Below are 24,191 nucleotides of genomic sequence, written 5' to 3'. Positions count from 1 at the left end.
CTTCCCCGCGCTACGTATGCATCAAATCCCCCTCCTCCTACCCGTTGTGCTCTGTGCTGTATTGGCGGGGGCTTCGACCCCCCCCCCCCCCCCCCAGCATTGCCAAACCATTAAAACCAATCGCTCTACTACTCCCATACCCGAAATGGCAAGCATAATACATATTTCAAACGTAATAAAACAAACAAACGGAAGCAAAACGTACATTATTAATCACACATTACCCCCATTTAAACGAAGAAATCAAAGAAAAAACGCTGTAAAACATAATCCATCATATCCCATTGGTGAAAGGAAAAGGAAGACGAGGAAAAAGAGAGAGAGAGAGAGAGAAAGGAAGTGAAAAACAATAAGCGCAATAAATGCGCGAAACACTAGGCGGGCGGAAAGTATTGCTGTGTATGAAAACAAAGGAAAAGGAAAAGCCCATCATAGAAGAAAGCTTCATCGCCATTGGTAGTATGGTTTGCTATCTTCTACGCTGCTTGAGCAACAGAAGCTACGGCTCTACAAGGAAGCAAGGGAGAAACAGGTAGCATCTTCTAACATGGTCCGATGCCGCAAAACGCAAAGGAAAAGACGCATCCGCTAAACAAAAGCGCAGTGTGTGAGCAGGAGAGAGAGAGAGATGGGACAAAAAATATCTCAATACTGTTTTATGCATGTTTTAAAATAAATTATATATATATAGCCAAAACGGAAACCCGAAAATAAAGCTATGAATATTAAATAAAAGATAAATAGTTCCATAAATAGTTGCATCTGTCCTCTGTGTGTTTGCCACCGGTGTGTGTATGTGTGTGTGTGTGTGTGTATGTGTGTACACACACCGGTGGGAATAAATAACAATCTAAGCAAACAGTGGGGGAAAGAAGGTGTGAAACGGAGGGCAAAAACGGGGATGGTGGTGCTGTACAATCGGTGGACGGCTGGAAGAACCTGCATGCACGTGCTGCTGCCACGCGGTGTGTCTCATAGTGCGATCTCCGTCTTGGCCTTGTAGTGCTCGATCATGATGAATTTACAGCGCAAACCGTTACACCCGCCCATGCCACCCTCGGGCAGGATGAAGGTTTCGTTGGGATGTCCTACCGGTTGGCAGAACTCGACTAGATTACCGTTGCTGCGGGACAGGTCGCGCAGTGACCAGAGGGCGAGGTTTTTCGTTTTCCCGTGGCGTGCAAACACGTAAAACTGCAAACGGAATGGACGTTGGGAAGTGGATTTGGATTTGCGGTTTTGCGGTTACAACTTACATCGTCAAACTGATCGATTAGATAGCCGACAATCAGTGCCCAGTGGGCCCGGTGTCCTTTGTTGAGGCAGGGCGTATGATTCCGGTCCGGATCGTAACTGTGTTTCGTGGATCGATCGATCTCGAGCGTTAAGGAAATGCTACAAAGAATTGGGAATTGGCAAAAGAGGACAATCTGGTTTTTGTAGAAAAAAAAAGGATACGGCACAAGAAACATGGCCCCGAGGCGCAGCTTGATCTGGATGTTCGGGTCGTCCATCCAGCCACCGACGAGCGTGTGGGTGACGGGCTTGTACTCCACCAGGTGCCGGTTCTCCTCCAGCACCTGCTCGAACAGCTCGTTCAGCTGGCGGGCGCTAAACATCTCCCCGTTGTTGGAGTAGCCGCGGGTCACGGCCTGCTCGAGCAGTGCCGTCGCCGACGGTGCCCCGTCGAAGATCATGCTGAGCGCGGTCAGGCCGCAGGTCGGCCCGTTCTGCAGTATCGGCTCCACGTTCTGGACGCGCAGCTCGCGCGGCGGCGCATACTGGCAGACGCGGTTCAGGAAGCAGGCCTTCTGTATCTCCGGGTACTGGGTGGCCCAGGCACACTCGCCGGACGAGAGTATGGCGGGATGGTTTGCTGATTTGCTGATGCGGTTGCTGCTGTTATTGAGCACGTCTAGGTTCAGCTCGGAGAGGGGCGTTTTGGCCGGCGGTGGCGGTGGCGGTGCCACACCCCCGCCCGACACTGGTGGTGGTGCAGGTGGTGGCGTTGGAGGTGGCGACGGTGTGCTGTTCGACATGGTGCTGGCGACACGCTCCGGGGAAGAGGTGGACAGAGCGAAATGGTCGGGGGTGGTTGGGTGGGCGGGTGCGGAGTGTGTGTGTGTGTGTGAGGAGTAGAACGTGGGTGCGCTACGGGGAAGGAAGGGCGATCCCTTTGTTGTGGTTTGGTTGCGCCAGCTTGCGCAAAAGGGAAGGTAAAGGACGCACGGCACACTCCGCCCGCGTATGTGTGTGTGTGTGTGTTTTGCGCTGTGGGGAAGTTTTATTTTCAGTTGACCGATAGCGCGGAAGTGAAAAGAATGAGATTGAAACCACAGTTAGAACGGATACCGAGGGGGGGTTTTGGGTGAGGACCATTTTTGGTTTGGTTCGGAAACGGGGCTGGGTGGGTGCGTGTGCTGCGTGGAACATAGGGAAAGGCGAGTTTTGGCGAGGGCAAGGAACGGGACAACGTGTTGTTGAAGAGAGCCGAGCGGGACACAATTCTTACCTGCAGGATGAACGCATCCAAATAATAAAAAACGGTGCCACTGAACAGCAGCAACTGCAACTGCAACTGCAACAGCAGCAGCAGCAAAACAGCTGCGAGCTGAAGGGAAAATAAATACGAAAGGCAACAAAGAATTGTCAAAAATAGAATTCGCTGAAAAAATGGTAAACAACAGGTGGACTGTGGACGTGCCGTACGGACATGCCGAAAGACTCGGGCAACTGCTATTGTTTGCGTAGTGCGGTGATATTTTGTTAAATAAAATGGCGAACATTGATAACAATGCAGCTGGTTTTATGTAATCATCAAAAAATAAGTTATAATATTTGATCCATCGCGTTGTTTCTTCGGGGCGAAATGAAGGATAGAAATTTCGTGTGAAATATTTCAATGAAAAATTACATATTCAAATTGAAACATTTCATAAAAGTACGTTACGGCAAATGCTTCAGAAATTGGGAAAGTTGATAAAAAATTAAACTTAAAATTGGTAAAATATACAGTATTAATGTACAGTGATCGGCATAATAAAGTGTTTTAGGGCGCATAATATGAATTGTCTGCTTATACTGGTACACAGGGTTTCCCAAGGTTTTTTTTTATCGCTTCAAAACCCAAGTGCGACAAATCCACTAAACAACCACTAAACGGGTTCTAAACGGCTCAAGCTCTCAACCTTGAATGGAATCTAAAAATACTTCGTGTAGCAGACAGCAAACGACTGATGCATTCTAAAAATAGCAAAAAAAAAACAGCTGCGTCCCATCTGATGGTGGGGATATCCACACAGTGGAGTTTTCCTCGCTTTGAGAGCCTTTTCTTTCCCTTTGTTTAAATGCTAAACTCCAATGTAAATCGCCAGCACTGAGGCAAATGAGATTTGAGTAATGGTCGTTGATCAACCTTCGTATCTGACCACACGAACAATCTTATGGAGTATTGCTCGGAAAGTTAGAAGGGTATATAGGGCATGGTTAGATAGCAACATTGCAAGTAAAGGACAGCAGCAATATAATGATGAGTTGTAATACACCATCTATTAAGCAAACCAGTGTAGCTATGAAACTTTCGTTTTTTTTTCAATAGATATTTGATTTTCCAGTCGTTTAAGCTTAATCTGTGGCGCTTGGATTGACTATCCGGCTGCGTGGTAATGAATTAAGTCTCGAAAGCCTGTATAGGCTGGCATGCCCGCGTAGGATGTAACGCCAAATAGAAGAAAAAGAAATTAAAGAAGATTTTTTAAAATTAATTGTATCGATTTTAATATTTTGTAGGTACGATCCAAAAATATATGAGAAACGGTGAATACATTGTGTGATTAATTAACAAAAAAAAAAAAATCGAGAACTAACTAATAAATAGTTGGAAACCCTGTAAGACATACTACAAACAACTCCGATTAAATAAAAGCACTTAACCGCTTACCACCCTTTAAGGCTCCCATAAAGTAGCAATCTGAATTGTTTATTATTTTTGAAGCAAAAGATTTAAAATGTAAACCTAGATGTATGAATAAATGGTAACTAACTGTCTGGAACAATAAATCATATTAGGTTAAAAAAATGTTTGAAAATTTTGAAAGCCAAAGGCAGTTACATAATTTATTTAAATAGTATTTTTTATTTATTTGAGCTAAGTTTTTAAAAATATGCAATAAAGTTCAGAAATTTTTAATAGAAATTATAAAAACTATGATTGATGATAGCAAAGCAACAAATAATGTTCAAGTCAGTAAAAATGAATCAAGACTTAACAATGTTTAGAAAACAGTCAGAACAGAATGCAAAATTTCAACGAAACCTAATTAACATAGCTTCAATTAAAGATGGGCATGGAATAGAATAAATTAGTGTAGAAGTTAGATGTTACTTTTTTTTATTTGTGTGCAAGTTTAAAGTTAACTTTATTCCTCTACAATTAAAAGTTTTTTTATAGTTTACTCTTTTATGCGATCATTGAAGCTGCAGAACATTAATAATTAAAGCATCGGTGTAGTTGTGTCAACAAGAACAGCAAATAGCTACCTGTAGGCAATTAATTAACACAATTGCTCGCGGTAAATCAATTCACTGTCATGCGAAAGCATCCACTTTAAATGCAATGAGTTAGCTAACAGAATGAAAAACCTAAAGTAAATTAACGAACAAACAAAAAAAAGTGATGCAACAAAAGAGATGATACAAAAGTGCTACAAACATTGGGCTTTTTTTTTTGCTTTCGCTAACCTACCAAATCCACATAACGTACACATATCGCCCGTCCTCTCTCTCCTCTCCCCCTCTTTCTCCACTCGGTAGACACTAATGGCATAAAAAGACCCCCCGAAGGATGCAACATTCATCTCACCTGCGACATGGAGGGAGGGGTTTTTTTCTCCCGTCCAGTTGTTGTTGTGGAGTTTCGATAGTACTGCTGCTCCTCCCGCAGGGCAAACGGACTCAGCTGAACCACGCTGACTGCCGAGGCTGGAGTGAATGAAAAATCGAATCGAATTCCCACTACTCCCAGTGGCCGTGGGTGCTGCAGCATTTCCGGTGTCACTCGGTCCAGCACGGTGCGGTTTCCAAGAGGGACACACCAAATTTCGTTCCCCTCATCCCCTTCTTCCCTTCTCCCCAAAAGGCCAAAACCGCTCCGGTGCGTACATCGATGATGGCTCGTGGTACGTGATGTTCGGACGGCTGCAAAATCTGAATCTGCAGCTGAGCAAAGTTTATCAGAATATCAGACCAGGTCACCACGAACAAAAAAATGGGGAAAGAATTCTGTGCTGGAAAGAAAATGGCTAACCTTAGAAATAAAAAATGAAACAGGTCAGTAACGGTGTGTATCCGTTGTCCACCCATTGTGCACAGGCGGTACAGATCGAATGTGTTCCCGCGTAATCCCACACTCCGGCGCGCGGTTGTGACTTTGTGTGACCAGGACAAAAACAAACACAAAAAAACGCCAAACCTTTTTCTAGGAACCGAATCACACGGCATTGGACGAACCGGGAATAGCAAAAGTGTCGCCGGCGGCCATTTTAGGAACGCAGGTGCAACAAACGGTAAACAATCGGAAGGTGCCTATTTTGCAGTTGACTTCCACGGTTATGGCCTTTTATTGCACGGCAGTTGCTTTGGCCGTGGCCGCTGGCCGGTGGTGCCAAACAGTTGGTGCACCGTCGGGTCGAACGGGTCGTGCAGTGAGCAGTTTCCACCGGTCGGATGGATGCAGGCAAGTGAGCAGGCAGGGGGACGCAGGCCTCAGTCGCCACAAGACTTCCCGTCCAAACTCGGTGTGAGCCTTCTAGTCGGCTGTTTTTCCTTTGTTCTCCGAGGGATGGGAGTTTTTATTGTTTCTTTTTTGTTTCATACGGCGGTCACAAGATGAAGAGGTCCTGGGAACCTGGGGCTTTGCGTGTTGGTGGCACTGGGTTGTTCGAATCTTTCCCTACTGGTTTGAAGTTGTGTTTTTTTTTTGTGTGTCGTTGTTTTTTTTGCAGAATTCTGTTCGACTCGCGACATTTCGCAGTGTGAAAGTTCTTTCTGTATTGTGTACGGTCACTGGCCACGGCTGTCCGGTTCGGTATTATGATGTCGCTGGCTAGTGCTGCAGTTCATCGATAAGACCGATAAAGCTAAGAGCTGTGCGCCGTTGGTACGATATTGGTACGCTGTAGAGTCACATGCGATGTAGTACAGGATATTGGAAGGAAAAGGGAGTGAAAGGAAGTTGGTGAATTCTTTAAGCACTTTTCACAACAGTTTTGAACATACACACACACAGTCACAAACGGATAGATGCATCGGAAGTCGCTCAGGTGGTGTGATGAACATGCGTAATTGAGGCTTTAAAGCAGACATCTCAATTTAACGGAACGAGGCAAGTGATCGAACGGGTACTGTTAGATTATGTTTTATGAAGGAGGTATCAAGTCAAGGGTTGCAGAGAAGATTCATTTCTAAATTGAACCCAAAAATTTATTTTTTTGGTATCATTCATATAAACCCTTTTGATCAGACTAGATCATTATTGAAAAACTTTTTATTAAGAATCAGCTTGATTCGAGAATATACTAAAAACTTGTTTTTTCCAACTGTTACTGGTGATTTGAAGTTGATTTAAAAAAATACTTAAATAAATAATTTCTTAAATAAATAAAAATACTTTATAATAAAAACTTAATCGAAACGAAATGATACCCAAAAATTCTGCGAAACGCCCGAAAGATCATGGGAATACAAAAAAAATTATGGGGAGCAACCAAAAACCTTGGGAACCCCTCTGTACTATTGTTAAAAGGTATATAGGTAAAATAAAATCAGTGGAAAGTAAAACACATTTTTTATAATGTAGAACAATTTTTAAGCCGGTCTCGTAGTACAGTCGTCAACTTGTACGACTTAACAACATGCCCGTCATGGGTTCAATCCCCAAATAGACCGCGCCGCCATACGTAGGACTGACTATCCTGCTATGGGGGGAATCAATTAGTCACTGAAAGCCAAGCCCACAAGTGGGTACAGGCAGGCCTTGACCGACATCGGTTGTTGAGCCAAAGAAGAAGAAGAACAATTTTTAAATTTTACTTTTGGATAATCCCTTTTAAAATTTGAAACTATATTGTAAGTGTTTTTTTTGTAAAATTTTGTATTCCCACAAAGCTTGAAGTTTCTTTTGTGAGGGCATTGTAAATTTATCAGTGCTATAGCTGTATTCACCATAAAATACTTAATTTCCAACCGAGCAGAGAGCAAATGATAGCCATCATATCATAAGATATCAACAACGTAGAGCGATAGTATCTTGTAGTGATTTATGATCAGATCCGGATTCGTTAAAATGATCCGAATCAGTAAATTAAGCGAGTGAAACATGCATCAGCTTTTGAAAGATCCGGATAATTGCTTCCCGGAGAGTATCAAAGGCGATTGCTCGAATGCGGCAAAAGAGTATCATTTTCGGATCACCATTCTTCTATCTTCAGATAGCAGATCAGACATATCTTACACGTGTGTGATTCCTAATACCAAAACGAGAAAGTCTGGTGACACCGCTCCGATCCGACTCATGCTTTAAATTCGTCCACCCATGTATTTTAAGGCGTGTATACACAAATAGCATATTTGTTCACAATTGCTCGTTTCTTTGTTTGTTTGCTCGTTAACACGTATTGCATCTCTTCTTCTCGTGATTCCTGTAATGTTTTGAGCCCCTCTCACGATTTATTCACCGTTTCCCATATATTTTTGTACAGTTTACTCATAATTTTGGGTATCGTCCTTTTGGACATCCATACAATCCAATTTAAAAAAAAATGGGTAGCGCTCCATAAATCGTGGGAACGATCTAAAAAACTATGGGAACCATCCAAATTTTTTTGGGAAACAATCAATAAACCTTGGTAGAGTCCTGAGATGTTCTCATTTTTCTTTGACTGCAGATTTGGCATTAGCTGACAGGTTTAGCAGAAAACGAACGATTGAATGATTGATCGGATCAAATGATCCGGATCATCTTAATGAATGAACCGGAACTGAGCTGAGCTTCAAAAAGACCCGTTTTTAACACCACTTGTATCTTGGTTAATGTGTTAGAAGTGGAGTTGTAAATTAAGACGCAGCCGTATGCTGTTGTACTTTGTGTACTAGGATGAGCTCAATAAGACCATAATTCATTTAATTATGGGGCTTTACATACGGAAGAAAAATGATAGTTGCTCTGAAGTTGCTGAAATATGATTCAGACTGATTTTGATATAATGTTCAATGTTTTTGTTTGATTTTTTAAAGCTTCCTCACACAATAACACAAGCGCGCAGAAAAGTAAAAACGAATCAATAGTTTCATTAATTTACCTAATTAGGATTAACCATATTTGAGGACAAAATATTGGTGAGAATTTAAACGAAGTGGACGTCACAACATTTTTGTATAATATATTATCAAAAAAAAGAAGAAAAGCATGAAAATCATCCATAAAGAATGTCTTTGATGCTAAACATTAATGTGAAATGGGGAAGAGTAAGGAGAATGTGCGCGAGCGACAGAATGTGCGCGAGAAAGAGAGATACTAAAGAGAACGTGCGAAAATGAGCTAGGAAGGAGAACGCGGTTACGGCGGGTAACGCGGAGCGAGAGGGAAGATGGGCATAACTATAAAAGCGGTGCGCGCTTTGGGGACGGGGAGTTAGTTTGGGGAACGATATGGGAACGGATACATGTGAACTACGAAACGAATGAAAATAAATCGTGTAGAACTCAAATCTCCGGTCTTCTTATTCACTTCCCATAAACAAGCTAACTTCACATTAATCCCACAAAAAAATCTAATAAAATATCAAAAGTTTAAATTATTGAATAAATATCAAGATTTTTTTACTCAAACGGAGAACTAAATAAACTGTTATTAAATTAAACTCATTATCTGAAGACATGTACATAAGTGCCACTGATGCTAAACAAAACGACTTTGACTTTGATCAATGCACAAGCACACCAGACGTAGAGCTGAGTTAAATATTTAAAATTCCCTTTGCACAGTTTGTCTTATGAGCGTTTTTTGTTTGCTACTACCTTCCATCCCTTTCCTTCACTGCTCGCACTGTCAGGTCGTTTATTGCCGGATCACCGGCGCCGTGCTGGTGTTGGTAGCGGCGTGCAATAAATAAACTGATAGCGCATCTTCTCTCAACCCCGGCACGATTGCACGGGCGCGCACCACGCAAGGCATAATAATAATAAAAAAAGAAACAAGCCTCCCAAATACAGTTTATGATGTTCCGAAAAATCCGATCGTTACGCCAGCCGATATAACGCCCCAACACTAACGATAACTGTCGCCCGATTGCCGTGCCGTCCGCCCTGCTCCGGTGGATCTAAGCGCGGCTCAGCGAATTGAACGTTTTATTGATGGCAATGTGTGTGCGAGTGTGATATAAAACTCCCCAAAGTCGCACATCTGCCCCCTTCCTTCCCAGCCAATCCACGACCTCGCAACGTAATCTTGTGTGCAGTTGGTCGCCCTTACGCTTTGCCGTCACGAAAGGGGAGCAGGCTTCTTTGGCCTCTGGTCGTTGCCGCTTGTTGCAGCTTCACTGCGCTGGCTGGTGGCAGCGTGTCAGCGGTGCTTGTGCGCTTGTGACTTCCTGGTTTATGATGTGGGGCCTCGGGGACGAAGCTTTCCCTTTGCCGGGCGTTCCGGGCGTTCTGCAGACAAGGCGTTGCAGGAAGTAATGTGTGCCATTGCTAGATAGCGTTTGCCGGAAGCGAAAGCAAACAATCGATTGCTGTAAATGTTTGATTTTGGAATTCAAACATCACGCACCAGAGACGGCTACGGAGAGAAGGTTAAACAGAGAGAGAGCGAGAGAAGGAAAAAGGAAAAAGGAGGCAACGATGGACACGTCCTTCCGCTGTCCCAGCCATGGAAAACATAATCCGATATTTGCTGGTGGTGTGTGAGTGTGAGTGTTGGCGCTTTGGAGGTCAGCTCGGGCAGACAGGGGCTGTTTGTCTGTTGAAAGGGCACTTTATCGCACACGACGCCGATACGCCGATCAATAAAGTGCACCCGAATTGCAGCATAAAAGTGTTTATGGCACAAAAGGGCTACACACTGAGCCAAGATCCCAGGAAAATAGGGGTGGAAAAAGGCAGTCAATGGAGGTTGATCCGACGCTTTAGTTGGTGCGATCAGATGTGAGTTGAGAAGAATGTTGAGAAGTAAGACAATGAACGGGCAGAGAGGAATACAGCGAGCACAGCAGGGGGAGCCCTCTCCCAAGTTGCAAGCAATCCCAGCAGGATATAACTTTATTGATTGGTTCAACTTTTGAAGATAGACATAAAAGACCGGTTGAAGTGTCGGCGTAGAGTTTTGGGTTTGTTGAAACATTCCTTCGGACAATAACTTTGACACCTATCCTGCTGCTTCTGGCCCTACCCCACTGTGCACGTGTAAGTGTGCCGCCTCGGTGTGCCGGTATTAATTATAAATCAAACTATTCATTTAAAATTCAATCAACTGCGGCATGGAAAACTTCGCCCTATCGAGTAGGGGCATTTTGTACTGAGCTCTAATTAAAAGACTTAACACAATGCACTGCCTGCCTGGGTGTTCTCTGTGGCATTGCAGGGTGGCATTGTATGTGAGTGGTTTGGTTCAACAGTACGTGTGAGAAATTATAATAGAATTATTGCTTAGTAAAGCAACATTTCATCTCGCATAAAGAGATTTAGAATGTCGGCATCGATAATACCACTAGGGTGGTCTTACTATGAAATTCCAACGGTGGCATTGTTGGTTTGGTAAAAGTGAGCGACGATGCTTGATTGCGTTATTTACTACATGATAGAACCTTCTATTCAATATCAATCGCTGGGTTCATTTGTAATTTGTCAAATTGATGGAGAAAATCACAGACAATGTCATTCGATGCAATCATTGAATCATCCATTCCGTGAGCCGATGTACAACCAACATTCATTATCTAGTCATTTCAGTAAGCTTGTGCAAGGATATAATTAATCAGTGTCAGTTAACGTTTGCGTAGCAATGTTATGATATCATGATGTAAGAATTCACGAAATACTCCTTCTCGGCCATCATGACCCTTTTAAACGAAAAGCACCATGGAGATCCTGATCGTGGTGGCGTCGATTGTAACAAAAACGAGTGCCAACGAGCACAATAAAGTGCATAGGGCAAGATACCTTGTTAACGTTATTTACAGGTTTCCCAAGGAGTTTTGATTGTTTTTCGATAATTGTTTATTGCTTCCCATTTTTTTAAGGTGTGTTCCCACGATTTTTTAGCATTTCCCGCCCTCGCCATTGGAACAAACCAATAAATCCTGGGAAACCCCGTAATATAAAAGTTGAACGCATATTATTCACTAGTCAACATACTTTTGGTTTATTTGGCAACCAAACCGAATCCTCACCGAAAGCACCATGAAAACCGTGGAAATTTTTTTAATATGCATGTTTGCTTACTTATTAAAGTTGTTTTATGGTAAATCTAGAAAAACATATAATCATTTTTAATACCGGAATGGATGTTGATGTACATCGAAGGGGTTTACACAAAAATATACAGTAAGCTGGATTTTTTTAAATAACTACCTTACAGTTAAATGTTGATGAAATTACACGAAAAATTATACAAACATGTTAATACTACGTACCAACAGCAATACATATAAATTATTATGCATTTTTGTTCGTAGGAAACGTGAAGGTAGCCAAAAGTACATTTCTTCAAATGAAAAAAAACCTTGCATTGCATTGACAAATATTAGAAACAGTTTAAAATTGTAAGCATAAACACTGTTGATGTTTCGCAAGGCATTAGCTACTATCCCTTTACAAGAAAAGCTTGCCGATCCCTGATTTAGTGGTGTTGTTGCTGTAAATTTAGTAAACTACCAGGCGTCTCCATTTGTAAGGTTCGATCAACCATCAGTGGACGGAAAGGAGAAGACACGAAATGAAAAGAAACCGTTGGCACTGGCAACAGGTGTAAAATTAACTTTACTTTAAGGGTTTCTTTTCATAGTTTAAATGATCATCAAAGCAATTGTAGGTATTATTTCACTGATTAAACTTTAGTTTAGTTTATTCCAGCTTAGTTCGAAACAACGAATTTCAATGAATTTTGTATATGAAAACACCTACAAGTCACCTTTTCCAAGTAATGAAACTACTCTTAACAAGGTCAGTAGATGTTCCGTCATCCGGTGCAACGAGTGCAAACTTTTAGCAACTGCCCGTAGTGTGTGACGTTGCCACATTTTAAAGCATGTCCTCGGGTTGTGCGGTTGCGGTGTGCCGCGGTTGCTCGGGGGAAAAAAAAGGTTGCTGCGAAGCATTTTCTGCTCAAGTATTTTCCACTTTACGCTAAAGCAATACAAGCGTGGTCGGTGAGCTCGAATGTTTTTAAATTTCCCAGGAAAGTCAAATTTACACACACACACACACACACACACATACACACACAGAGTACCGAATTTAGCAACGATGTAACGGGCAACGCTCGTTCAACAGATGCGATGCAGTGAAAATGGATGATTATCCGATCAGATCGCCGGTAGAAAGTTGCAAAACCGCACGGGTATCAAGCAGCGGATATGTGAATGCTGTTAAACAGCGTAACGAAATAGTTTGCTAAACATTGCTACCGGTCGTCACTGTAAGGTTTTTTTTTTTATTTGTGGATGGGTGGAGATTAGAAGGTAGGTAGATTCGTGCCTTCTGTAGGGCAACGTGATGAAGGGCAATTGGGGTTGGGAGCGGTCGTGTTACGCCGGACGTGTACATGCCTGAAATAAACTGCACCGCAGGTGGACTGCATTTTCGCAGGCCACGCTTGGCTATTTCCAGTTGATTTCTGAAAATTGTCAACAATGTGAACGTTATGCATAAAACAGAGCTTGTTGTATAGTTTAAGCTAAACATAGTTTGGTGGTTGAGCGTGTGTATAATCTGTGGGTTTAATTATAGACTTTAAATAATAGAGCAATTATTTAAACAGTTAAAATGAAGCAGCATGACTATGGCGAAGTGTTTTGAAGTGAAAATGATTCATTGAAGTTGGTTGGCTACATAGAGAAAGCAATTCAAAATGTGCAATTGAGCGCTATCTACGCATCTACGCACAGTATCGGACCAGAGTTAAGTATCAATTTCGGTGAAACATGTATACATACATGGTAGTGAATATCTGTTTGTGAGCTAAACCAATTAGTTATATACTGCTAGTTGCATGCAGACTAATATTGTCAGCTGAATGTTTGATGGGACACTTACATGTAACCGTATAACCTTTGATTGGCATGGTTCAACCAATACCAAGTATTCCATTACTTACACATCTTGTAGCTTTTCCACGAATGATTTGAAAGAAACAGTCCAAAACTGTTCATAATTCAGCTGTTATGAATGTTAAATTTAATGAATGCTTAATTTTGACAAAAGCTGTTTGATTCATACGAACCGTCCATCAGGGGTTGATGTGTTGTGGAAAAAATTCAAATAGTGTGTTTGCAGATTTCACAAAGTGAGATTGCATCATTCCATCATTTTCTGGTGTCTTCCAGCTTGTTGACAGTGTACAACGATTTGAGGTTATTTTTTTTTCTAATGCGAGAACGTAACTGAAGTTCGGTGTCTATTTCACAGACTGTGGCTCATCGACGACAACAACGGCCACCGTAACCAATCGGCAAAAGCTTCAACAAATGAGACACACACACATCGTCGTATGTCCAGTGACCCCGGTACACACAAGCGGTACGGTCACACAAGCGACACTTTGGTTTTGCATCGGTCCTGTTCGACGCTTTTTCTGTTGTTTTTTTCCGTTCTTATATCCAGAAATACTTCTAACGGCTACGCGTCAAACGCAAAGCCTTTGGCAGGTGACAAGCGGTGGTCTAGGGTTTTCCTCGTTTTTTGGTATACGGACGATTCGCATGTCAATCGATCGGGTTCCATCGTACAGCAGGGCAGGGCTGTATCGGTCGAATGCCAACGGGTCATCAGGAATGGTCGGGAAACGGCCCACACACACACTGGTTGTGATGATGGTGCATGTGCAGGGAAATGTACGTGCACTACAATCCGGTAGCTTGCGGTAAAGATGCGTTGAGTGATGAGAATTTGAAACTGTGAAACGGTTCGGAAGAAATGTTGACTGACTTTGCGATGTGGACATGGGCCGGTTAGGGTTTGGTGGATTTGGCAGGTTGAGCGTTGTTGAGTGATGTGCTGTGTAGAATTCGATTCGGAGCGGTTTCGGGAAACTGAAGCTAGCTGGTCTGCATCATCATCGCTAACAGGGCGGGAATGGGATGAAAACTATTGTGTTGTTGTAGAATATGTAAAAGCTTTTCATAACGATGACAGAGTAGCTTACTTTACAGTAAATGCAAGCATCTATTTGTATACCACGAGCCCTATATAGTTTCTACACACTTCCATGTATGCAATCATCCTCAATTTTGTTGCTAAAATGAGTCAACCATTTGACGGAAGATTGAACTTCCAACTTCCAAAGCAGACCATGCCACTCACCTACTCACAGCAAACAACAGTGCCGCGAGCCCATCAAACAAGCCCGAAGACAAGCTCATTTTACGGTCCATTAAAGTGGCTTGTAATAACAAATCTTCAATAAACATGAACATTGTTTACGACCCGTACCCCGATTGTGCCAGGCTCGATTGTGCAAGGCCTTTCATCATTCTCGGCCCGAGCTGGTGAGGAGACTGTAGTGTGGGCATGTGATTTCTTGCCCTGCCGAGTGTCTGTAAATTCAAACCAACCAAATGCTCGATACCGTGGGGCCCGGTAATCCTGTGCCTTATGTGCGTGTGCGTGTGCGACAAAGACCGATGTGCGATGCGTTGATATCTTAATCTTGCGCCACTCAAAATGGCTACCGTAAAATTAATTTCCCACCCAGAAGACAACGCCACCGCTCTCGGGGGAGTTCGATTGACACCGCTCCTTTGCACCGGTCACTACGATCGGCGGGTTCCGGTTGTTGCTTTGCATCCTGGCAACGGAGACAGCCCTTTCGAAGCCCTTTTCGAAGAGTAACTGTGGGCAAGCTCAGACCGTCAAGATGCGGCGGCACCGTGCAGCTATTTCGGTACAGTGAATCCCGAAAAGTTTACAACCGTTCCTGTGGCTTCTTGTATTTTATTTGGCACTCCAAGGTTCGACAAGAGTAATGGCGGGGAGCAACGGTAAACAGCTGCAGCTGCTCCGGTGTTCGATGGAGGCGCTCGGTGGCTTGGCGTATCGGATGCTTTTACGATTAAACCACGAAACAAGCGCAAGAGGAACAAAACAGAACAACGGTTACACGAAACAGGGTTATACGACCACCACCTCTACACTCTATCCTCGCTCATCTCCATCTCCAAACCCAACGACATTTCGACTTTTCCGGGCGAAAAGGTAGACCGGTTGCGGTTAAGGTTAACGCTGTATAAACCTTGGCTAAACTTTTCCTGATTAAATGGTTTATTAGTTTTGAAGTTTACTCCCCGAATCTGCGGTCGGTTGTGTGTGTGTGTGTGTGTGGTTTGCCTTGGGAATGGGTTCGTCTGGTCGCTCGTTCCAATGTGCAGCCTTGCGTGTTAAGAAACTTGCACGGGAACGGTTCTGCAGGCGAGCCGTTACTATCGACTGCTTGGTAAAGAATCTCGACGACCTCGGGATGCTGTCAAGTGAGCGAACCAACCAACCCACCAACACTAGCAAATGCACCAGCAAAGGTGTACAGGCAGACATTAACGGTAATGTATATGTATGTGTGTGTGTGTGTGTGTGTGTGTGTGTGTGTGTGTGTTTGTGTGAGCGCGTATATTTCTTTATCGCGGAAGTATAGTGTGCTGCTACTTGCCATATTTTACCCTATTCATCTTGTTGTTTGTGAGGTTTGTATTTTCTTTTCCACAGTCACTGTTTCCTTCCCTCGATCTCCCCCCTCCCGTCTCTCTCTCTCTCTCTCTTTTTAGATTCAACACATCCACTGTGTAAAAATCCCTCTGCCAGGGGGAAAATCCACGAACGGGTACGCTCAAAACGGTACCGCGATAAGGATAAAGTAGCGTCAAGGGAAGAGATGGAGTTTACCTCCTTTGCCTCTCTTTCACTCTCTCTCACTCTCTCCCCTCTCCTTCTCTTTCTTTCATGGGCAAATTTTGGTAAATCCTGTGGATGTGTACTGAACAGCGCACAGAGACTATGTGTGTGTATGTGTGTGTGTTTATTTTAAAGTTTATTAAATTTATGAGCGATCAAAGATAGGGCGCATAAAGTTTATATTTGCAATGCATTAAGGGCGCAAATTTATTGGCAAGCCGGGAAGGATATCTTGCCGCTTGGCGGCCGCCCCCTGTTGGCCCAGCGACTACACTACCGTGTGCTGCACACTAAGTGGATAACGGGCGCAAAAGTGGCTGGATACTGGATGTGGCTGGCAGTGGCGCCTAACCATCAGGCCGCCCATGAGGTGCGCTGTGGTTGTGCTGTGGGGTCAGCGTTGCCACCGGCGCTTCACGCGCTGGAATGTCAAGATCGGTCATAAAATGGTACACCATTACTTCCGGAGGATGGGTGCTGTTCTCTTTTTTCTTTCATTCCTCTCCGCCTTCTTCTATTACGGGTGGCACCTTTTTTTTGCTCTGCGCAGAGGGGTGGACGCTACTCTCCCTCTCTCTGGAGTGCGATTTGTTGATAGCTGGTTAAGCTAATGTGACGTCTTGTAGGAGTAATTTAGATGTCCGGTTTAAACTTCGCTATTTGTAGCACGAAATGATTGGACATATAAAATGGGACGCGAGGTTTGATGGTTCGTTACGTGGTTAGCTGGCAGGAAAGTGGACAGTTTATGAACTCGTGGTCGGATAGCTTAATTTAGGTTGTGCGTTAGGTTGGAGTTTCAAGGTGTGACTTGCAAGCTTTTGATCATTTGCAGTATCTTTTGCTGGCTATAGCGTCCATTTAGGGGCAATGAAAGTGTGTGAAGCATATGTTTATGGATCAGTAAAGAAAAAAAGATGACAACAACAGATTATAAATACTGACGATCAATGAAAAAGGTTCGCAAACAAATCTAATACCATGGTGATCGCACTCGATAGTTCGGTTGTTTCACGATCGTTATATACTTCGCGCGGAATAGGCACAACAGCTCTATGACAACCATTTCCAAAATGCCGGTGGTTCTTTTTGACATAGCTGCCACGTTGTTTGGCATGCACTCCTACTACTAGGGTGTTGCCAACTCCTCAGTAATTCAACTGCAAAGGATCATATCAATAAAGTTCGACTATACTTTCACTATTTTATTGGTAAAATAGTTCCTCAGTTCAGTTACGGATTAGTGTGAGTTAAAGTCTTATTCGGCCAAGGGACAAAGACCCAGCTTAAGTGTTGAGTGGGGGTCAGTAACTTGGGGCCCTTCCCTTGAATACGGGAACTTCACGTGGTCGCTTGGTCCACGTAGGGCTTGATCCACCGCTGCCTTAACAAATTTGAGTCGCAAACTCCAAAAGACTTCGATTTCAGCTGTCTTCAACTCGGGACAGCATCGACACCGGAAGACTCCAGCTCCGACTCTTGTTATCTGAAGCCGACTATGACTCAAGCCGACTCGAACTCAAACTTCAGGCAACCCCGACAAGCTCCGGCTCCGAATTCGGCTCCAGAAAACACCGACCCCGACTCCAGTCGATTCCAGATGACTTCATTTCCGAGTGACTCTTGAAAAAACTAATAAAGCCTACCTTCCAGAATCGTTTATGAAATAGTCGGTATTACGAGCCGAGGTGCCCCGGCAGGCCACGCGAAGGATTGGCCTTCAGCAAGAGTCGCAGGGTCATGCGCAAACAAACTGCGGACTTTTATACTTTGGAGTCTTTGACACTTTGCCTACTAATCAGTCCTTCCCGCTAGTTGCGTCGGATCCAAAGGTTGGGAAGCCTATGCAGACCGAAGGAGGTGTTTAGCTTGGAAATCCAGGGCCTTTGTCCTATTTTGGATGTTGGAACTAAAGGTGTTAATTTCAAGAACTTCTGCGTTTTAATCTATGTTAATTCAAACATGGCCTACTTTATATTCTAAATTTTATCCTTGCACATTTGCCCGATTATCCGCTTGGACTGGATTGTTCGAGTGTCTTATTCCAGTAAATTCTGACGTGGAAGGATAAAACAATGATTACTGGGATAAGGATAAGCAAATTGGTGAAGGAAGAAATTTATAATCACGTGCGTAACAGTCGGAGTCGAAAATTCCAGTGCTTTTGTCAACTTAACCAATCACTAGCAGCTATGCACATTACAACATACTCTGTATTAGAACTAGGTAGGTACCCTTTTCCATGAAACAATCGCAGAACTGCAATAAATGTATGAATAATGACGACATCGTGAAAACCCTACCAAACTGGATTGTTCGAGTGTCTTATTCCAGTAAATTCTGACGTGGAAGGATAAAACAATACCAAACCAAACCACAATGAAACAATCGCAGAACTGCAATAAATGTATGAATAATGACGACATCGTGAAAAACCTACCAAACCTTCCATATATCTATCTTCCTTTTCACCTATCTAAATATTTGAAACTCAGTGTTTTTTTTGCACACCTCCCACAAAGCTATACAAATATCATCCCTAATTGTTCGTTACTGAGCTTTGAGTACAGCTAAAGGATAGCAAGGGAAGTAACAAAAAAAATCCCCCATTCGTTTACTCATTTGGAAAATGAACCTTTATCCGGCCGAAAGTAATTACTTACTGCTCAAATCCCCCCCCCGCCCCCTCAACTCAGCTTCCGGCCAGCGTTAAGAAGCAAACGTTAATGATCAAAGCACACCTTGCATCCAGCAGCTACAGGTTGACTGGTGGGAAAAGTGTGTGTGTGTATGCCAAAAAACCGGCCGAATGTAAAACCTCTGCTTTCATCCCTTTTATTCAGCGCGTTACGTGTCACACATGTAAAAAAGGCGAACCAAAACCAACCGTACACATGCTCACAAAAATGGGAAAGAGCGACAAAAATTAAATGGCAACAATTACTGCTTGACGATGATGGTTGTGTGCCATCTGAGGCTTAAACGCCTTTCATCTTGCTGTATGCAAAGGACAACGATGATGTCAAAACAAGAATAAAAAAGGACACACACACTCACACACGCGTGGTGCTTTCCTTTGCCCCAAAAACTGGACGTGAAAAATACCGCAAACGCTCGGTTGTGAATCCGGTGCCTAAACCCGGTACCCCGGTTTGGTTATCCGGTACGATAAGGGTATTTGTGCGGTTCGTGACGATGTGGGCGCTACGGAAAGGAATCAAGCCGTGTTAGAGCCTGGATAGATTTCGTGTGTTCTTAACCAAAGCGGGGAAAACCAGTGGCGATGTGATCCGTTTTTTCAAGTGGAAATAGAAAGCTCATCCTGCCTCGGTTCGGTTCGGTTGAAGGATATCATCACGTGAGCTGGAAGCTTTATAACGCCTACTGTGTGCAGGTGTACAGTAACGGGGCCGAACCGTTACCACAGAAGCGAGGAAGAATTTGTATTGAAGCCACGCCAACGCACCATCTCGCTATCGACTGTGCATGGGCAGCACAAATATTCCCCGTCACGAGAGTACAATTGTTGCGCCCGGTTGCATGCAATGGTGGACATCATTGCCACTGCACGCCATTGTGCACGCGCTTTTTGATATCCCTTTGTTCGTATGAACAATTTTCAATGGTGTAAGGATCCGTGTGAAAGCTGTACGCTGCTTCAAAGGCCGCTATTGTTGTGTAGTATTAATGAAAATGTAGCGATTGTGGGGATAATGGTATGCATTGGCATGTAGTTTTTGAATGGCTTGCAGTTTGCTTCTCATTTTGTTTCATACAAAGAAACACCATTGTACCGTAGTCAAAACCCTGAAAAGCTCTTTGGCAAGCGTCAAAAGTAAGTAAAAAAAAGCTGTACAATTGAACATTACATTTTGGAACGGCTTTGAAGTAATGGACCGCATTACAAACAGCTTGAAGGTGTTGCGTTTAATTCGATTTTAATGCCATTACTAACGCATACATGTCGATAGGCCAACGTGTGGTGAGTAATTTTTTTTTGCCACCCCAGTTAAATCGAAGGAAATCCTTTAGAGTGTGGGACAGTGTAATAGCTTCCCTAGACGACAGGCACCTGTCAACTGCCCGTTCCCAACGCTCGTGTATCGAACGCAGCGTGCCGGAATGGTTAGTCAGTACCGTTTAAGCGAAGAAAGCGTTGACCCACGGTCGGATTATGGATAGCGCCCATCGGCTCAATTACCGCACAGATGTGCGTGCATTGCGTGGAGATTGTGCCGTTTGCCATTTGCATTCAAACGGTACGAGCACGATGGTCAAGAACCGTCCTTGGAGTGCGTAGGATGAGGATATCGGTTTCGGTTTCGGCTTTCCTTGCCAGCAACGGTCTCGTCTACCCGTTTCTTGCCAGCCCGGGACGGTACTCGCTAACCGTACACACGGGAAACGTCACGTACGGGATGAGCAATTAAATTTCAGCATCGAAAACGCAAATCGAAACGAGCTTTAGCATTTGATTTGCACCGGCCTATCTGGCGTGTGGCGTGTGCGAAGGAGAAACTAGGAAAGGAGAGATCCACTAGCATTTGTCTGCCGATACAGGTCCAGAATAGAAGGCACGGCACTCCGTTCACGAGACGAGTCCGAATTGAACCGATTCGAAGCTGATCTCGCTAGGGTAGATTGTAGTGGAAGTCTTTGTAAATTGTACATCATACAGAACGTCTTCGGGAAGGGAGCAAGGGATAAGCGTACGGTAATGCTGCTGGTAGTCACCCCCAGTGGACGAAGATAATATACCCGCTCTCGTATGCAATTCCTAGCGATACCAAATTAGTCTTGGATTATGCAGGGCAACGGTATGGTATGATCAGGACGATACAGCAAAGCCAGCACATACCCGAAGCAACAAGCTGCGTACGGGAAGGACAAAGTGCGCTTTGTTTTTGTTTAATTTTGATTAAATGCACTAATCGGCAGCAGGCAGCATTATCATGAACAGTGACGTGTATATCGACTAGTTATAATCCGCTTAAAGGCCATCGTAAAGTAAATGGAGTAAGTTTCATAATCCATCGTTTCTCCGTTTCTGTGCGTTGTGGTTAGTGAGTTTGCCGAAATTTATTGCATCGAAACTGTACGCTTGGTACTGGATTCGATGCCTAACATTGGTGGGATTGTATTACAGCATTGTTGAAGTAACAATTTTAATTGAGGTAAAATAATTGAATTATTACTCTCCACAAATACAGCAGACAGTATTATAGCATTAAATGCACACTGCACACATTTATTTTTATAGTTTCAATAAAGTGTGCTTTGTTTTATTTGTATACATGCTCATTGCCGTTAACATACCACTCTATGTCAATTTGTAAAAAAAATTAGCAGAATTTTGACGATTTTTTTACACATATTTATAAGAAGACTTTGATCCTTTGAATGAGGGCCCCATTGGCCTCTATCTTTTATTTTTACCGAAAAGATGCTAAACCACCAATCAAACAGTGCGTCTGTGTGTCTTTATGATCATTGTAATTAACAATCCTACCACCGTATATTTAGTTTATTAGACATTATAAATAAATATCGTCTTCATTTTATTACCCCTAATCTTTGATTGCGCTATAGAATGCCAAGTAGAATTACGATATAAAACTATTGAATTACAAGAAAGTTATTATTGTGTATTATTTTCTTAACAACAATATGGGTATGCATTGTTTTTGTTCCTTCATTTTGTTCTTCACCTTTAAATTAAATAATCAACAATCTCATGGTTCTTCTTCTTATATTTGGCGTAACACGTCCTACGCGCCGGCCAATACAGGCCTTCGAGACTTTCATTACAATTCATTACCACACAACAGCCGGATATAGTCAATCCTTGCTACGGGGGGACAGTCCTCATTCTAGGCTTGAGCCCATGACGGGCTTGTTATGTATTGAGTCGTTCGAGTTGACGACTGTACCACGAGACCGCGATCTCATAGTACAGTTGTTAATTTCCACTACTTTACAACATGTTCGTCATATCGTATTTCGTGTTTATTTTATTAATAAGTCATCTGGCTTCAACGAGCCTACAGAACCATGCTTAAAACTAATTATTTATTGCTACCCTACTAGAAACTAAATTATATTCGTCAAAAGGTGCTATGTAAAATAATCTTTAATTCTTCCAAGTTCACATTCAAATTTATCACATTCAATTTAGTGCCTAAAGCCTTATAGTATCTAATCATGCAGGACAGGACAGGTCCCTAGAGGCTAACAATGTGGAAGAAAAGCGTGCAGCTAAAAACGGACTGGGTCTAAGTGGTTTAGAGGGTGCAATGAAATTTATATGATGTAGCCGAAAGGTTACATCGATGGAACCACACATTAACTTGTGTAAGAAGTCACATTGATAAGTTTTACGTCTATGTTCCAAAGATTCTAAACCAAAGCAAGTATACACCTAGTTCTATAAGAAAGACAGGGTATATTGGGTCATGAGCTCAATCTTCTTATATACCGTACCTTTGTAGCAAGCACTGACTATCCGGCTGTCGGGTTTACTTAATTAATCCCGAAAGCTTGTATAAGTTGACATGATTGCATAGTTCTTTACGTCAACGGCAAAGAAGAACTGAATTTCCATTAGCATTAGAAGAGACTGGATCTATTGCTTCCATTATATGCCCTTTTTCGCGCAAGACAAAACGAGCACTAAGCATCAAATTAAGCTGAGCAATAAGCAAATTAAACTGAGCTTAAAGCACATTACATGAGAAACCATAGTATTTGGAGAAAGAAAAATTAACTGATTGTACGCGACACACAACACGCGAAATAATGATCCAATCGAAATGAAATGTTTAAGTGATTGGAACGCTTGCGCGGGGAAAAATACATTTCTTTGGGCATCACTGCCACCATAGCACAGTGGGCAACGGCCATACAAACGCCGGGATGAAAATCAATTCCTCGTGCTATTGCAGTTTTTCTTCATTCAATACCATTGCTCTTACTATACAGGGCAGTCCTATACTAAAATCGTCAAGACAGCAAAAAAACCTTAATAATTATCGCTCACAACATTTCATTATTGTGTAGTACTTAACAGCATCAACAATTATTGTTAAGAATGTAAACAAAGGCGGAGTAAGTTCCTTACTAAAAACGATTTTTTAAGTATTACGCGCAAAAACAGCCGAGTGTTTCATGGTTAGTTTTGAAAAGAGATGATTCCTATCTTACGACCTTTTTAAACTGTTTTTCTCTGTTCAGCTTTGTTTCTTATGCCTGTTTGTTTCAAATGCCCGTTTATGACAGGTAGTTCGATACTTGCGGTGTATGGCTCATACAACAAGACGTCAAAATCGCTCGTGCTATTTTCAAGAAAAAGCTCAATAATTTTCGGGGTCGCGGACTTCAACGTCAATACGTAGGAAAAATGTTGATCTTTCCTATGATATACGACTCACGCGTGAAATCGAGTCGAATCATAAAAATTTTTGCTCTTTAAAATGAAAATATCCAAAAACTCGGCAGTGATGTTTGATTTTCAATCATTTATGAACTTTAAAAACAAGTTTTTGCCAAATAATCTGACATAACATCAAAGTATGACAAAAAAACCTTTCCAACGACACATTAATTATCAAAATCTAACCATCATATACTAAAATATGATGGTTTATGTTCGGTCGAAAAATTTCTCAAATTTGGGACAAAAAACACAAAGTTTACACTTTGATGGCCTATATCTCAGTAAGTTTAAGATAAAAACGTGAAATATTTTGGTTTCAACTAAGTTTAAGTATCTATTTTAAGAAAATGATTATGGTGTTAACCTGCGATGAAGTTGGTTTTTCGATTTTTATACAGGCGTTTGCCCAATGTGCATAGGTGGCAAATGTACATTATTGCTTCGTTGCCAATGGCAGGAGAGAGAACCTTCACTCGTTGCCATGTCTGTTTGCATTCTTACTCGCGTCGAAATGATTCAAACGCGTGAGTGCAACAGTTACCAGGCCATCGGTTAAATCAGCCCGATTGTGCCGAGCAAGAAAGCAGAAAGGAACGGGTATTGC

The 24,191-nt window shown here is 42.7% G+C and overlaps 2 protein-coding genes across 5 annotated transcripts in view; both read right to left on the bottom strand.

Annotated features, from left to right (window-relative positions):
• Positions 1–24,191, bottom strand: part of LOC120952437 (general odorant-binding protein 83a-like) — a 153,482-nt gene that overhangs the window by 27,353 nt on the left and 101,938 nt on the right. The gene's annotated exons all lie outside the window — the stretch shown is intronic.
• On the bottom strand, positions 655–2,672 carry LOC120953633 (UPF0692 protein CG33108). 2 transcript variants are annotated; one of them, XM_040373758.2, is made up of 4 exons: positions 2,513–2,672; positions 1,459–2,271; positions 1,257–1,353; positions 655–1,194 (listed from the first exon to the last, which is right to left on the bottom strand). In XM_040373758.2, exons 1-4 carry the CDS (start codon positions 2,527–2,529, stop codon positions 973–975), a joined length of 1,149 nt encoding a protein of 382 aa, XP_040229692.2. In that variant the 5' UTR covers positions 2,530–2,672; the 3' UTR covers positions 655–972. The 2 variants fall into 2 exon arrangements, with proteins under 2 accessions (XP_040229692.2, XP_049461014.1); XM_049605057.1 differs by lacking the exon at positions 2,513–2,672 and having other exon boundaries at positions 1,459–2,506.

This window comes from Anopheles coluzzii, chromosome 2, assembly GCF_943734685.1.
Source record: "Anopheles coluzzii chromosome 2, AcolN3, whole genome shotgun sequence".
In the NCBI taxonomy this organism is placed as follows: Eukaryota; Metazoa; Arthropoda; class Insecta; order Diptera; family Culicidae; genus Anopheles; species Anopheles coluzzii.
This window is presented reverse-complemented; position numbering and strand designations above follow the sequence as displayed.

Bases quoted from the DNA above. Each gene is read 5' to 3' on its own strand.
- LOC120953633 (XM_040373758.2), bottom strand. The intron at 1,354-1,458 runs GTATCCTTTTTT...CACGAAACACAG, and splicing joins GGGGCCATGTTTCTTGTGCC to TTACGATCCGGACCGGAATC. The intron at 1,195-1,256 runs GTAAGTTGTAAC...TTCCGTTTGCAG, and splicing joins TAATCGATCAGTTTGACGAT to TTTTACGTGTTTGCACGCCA.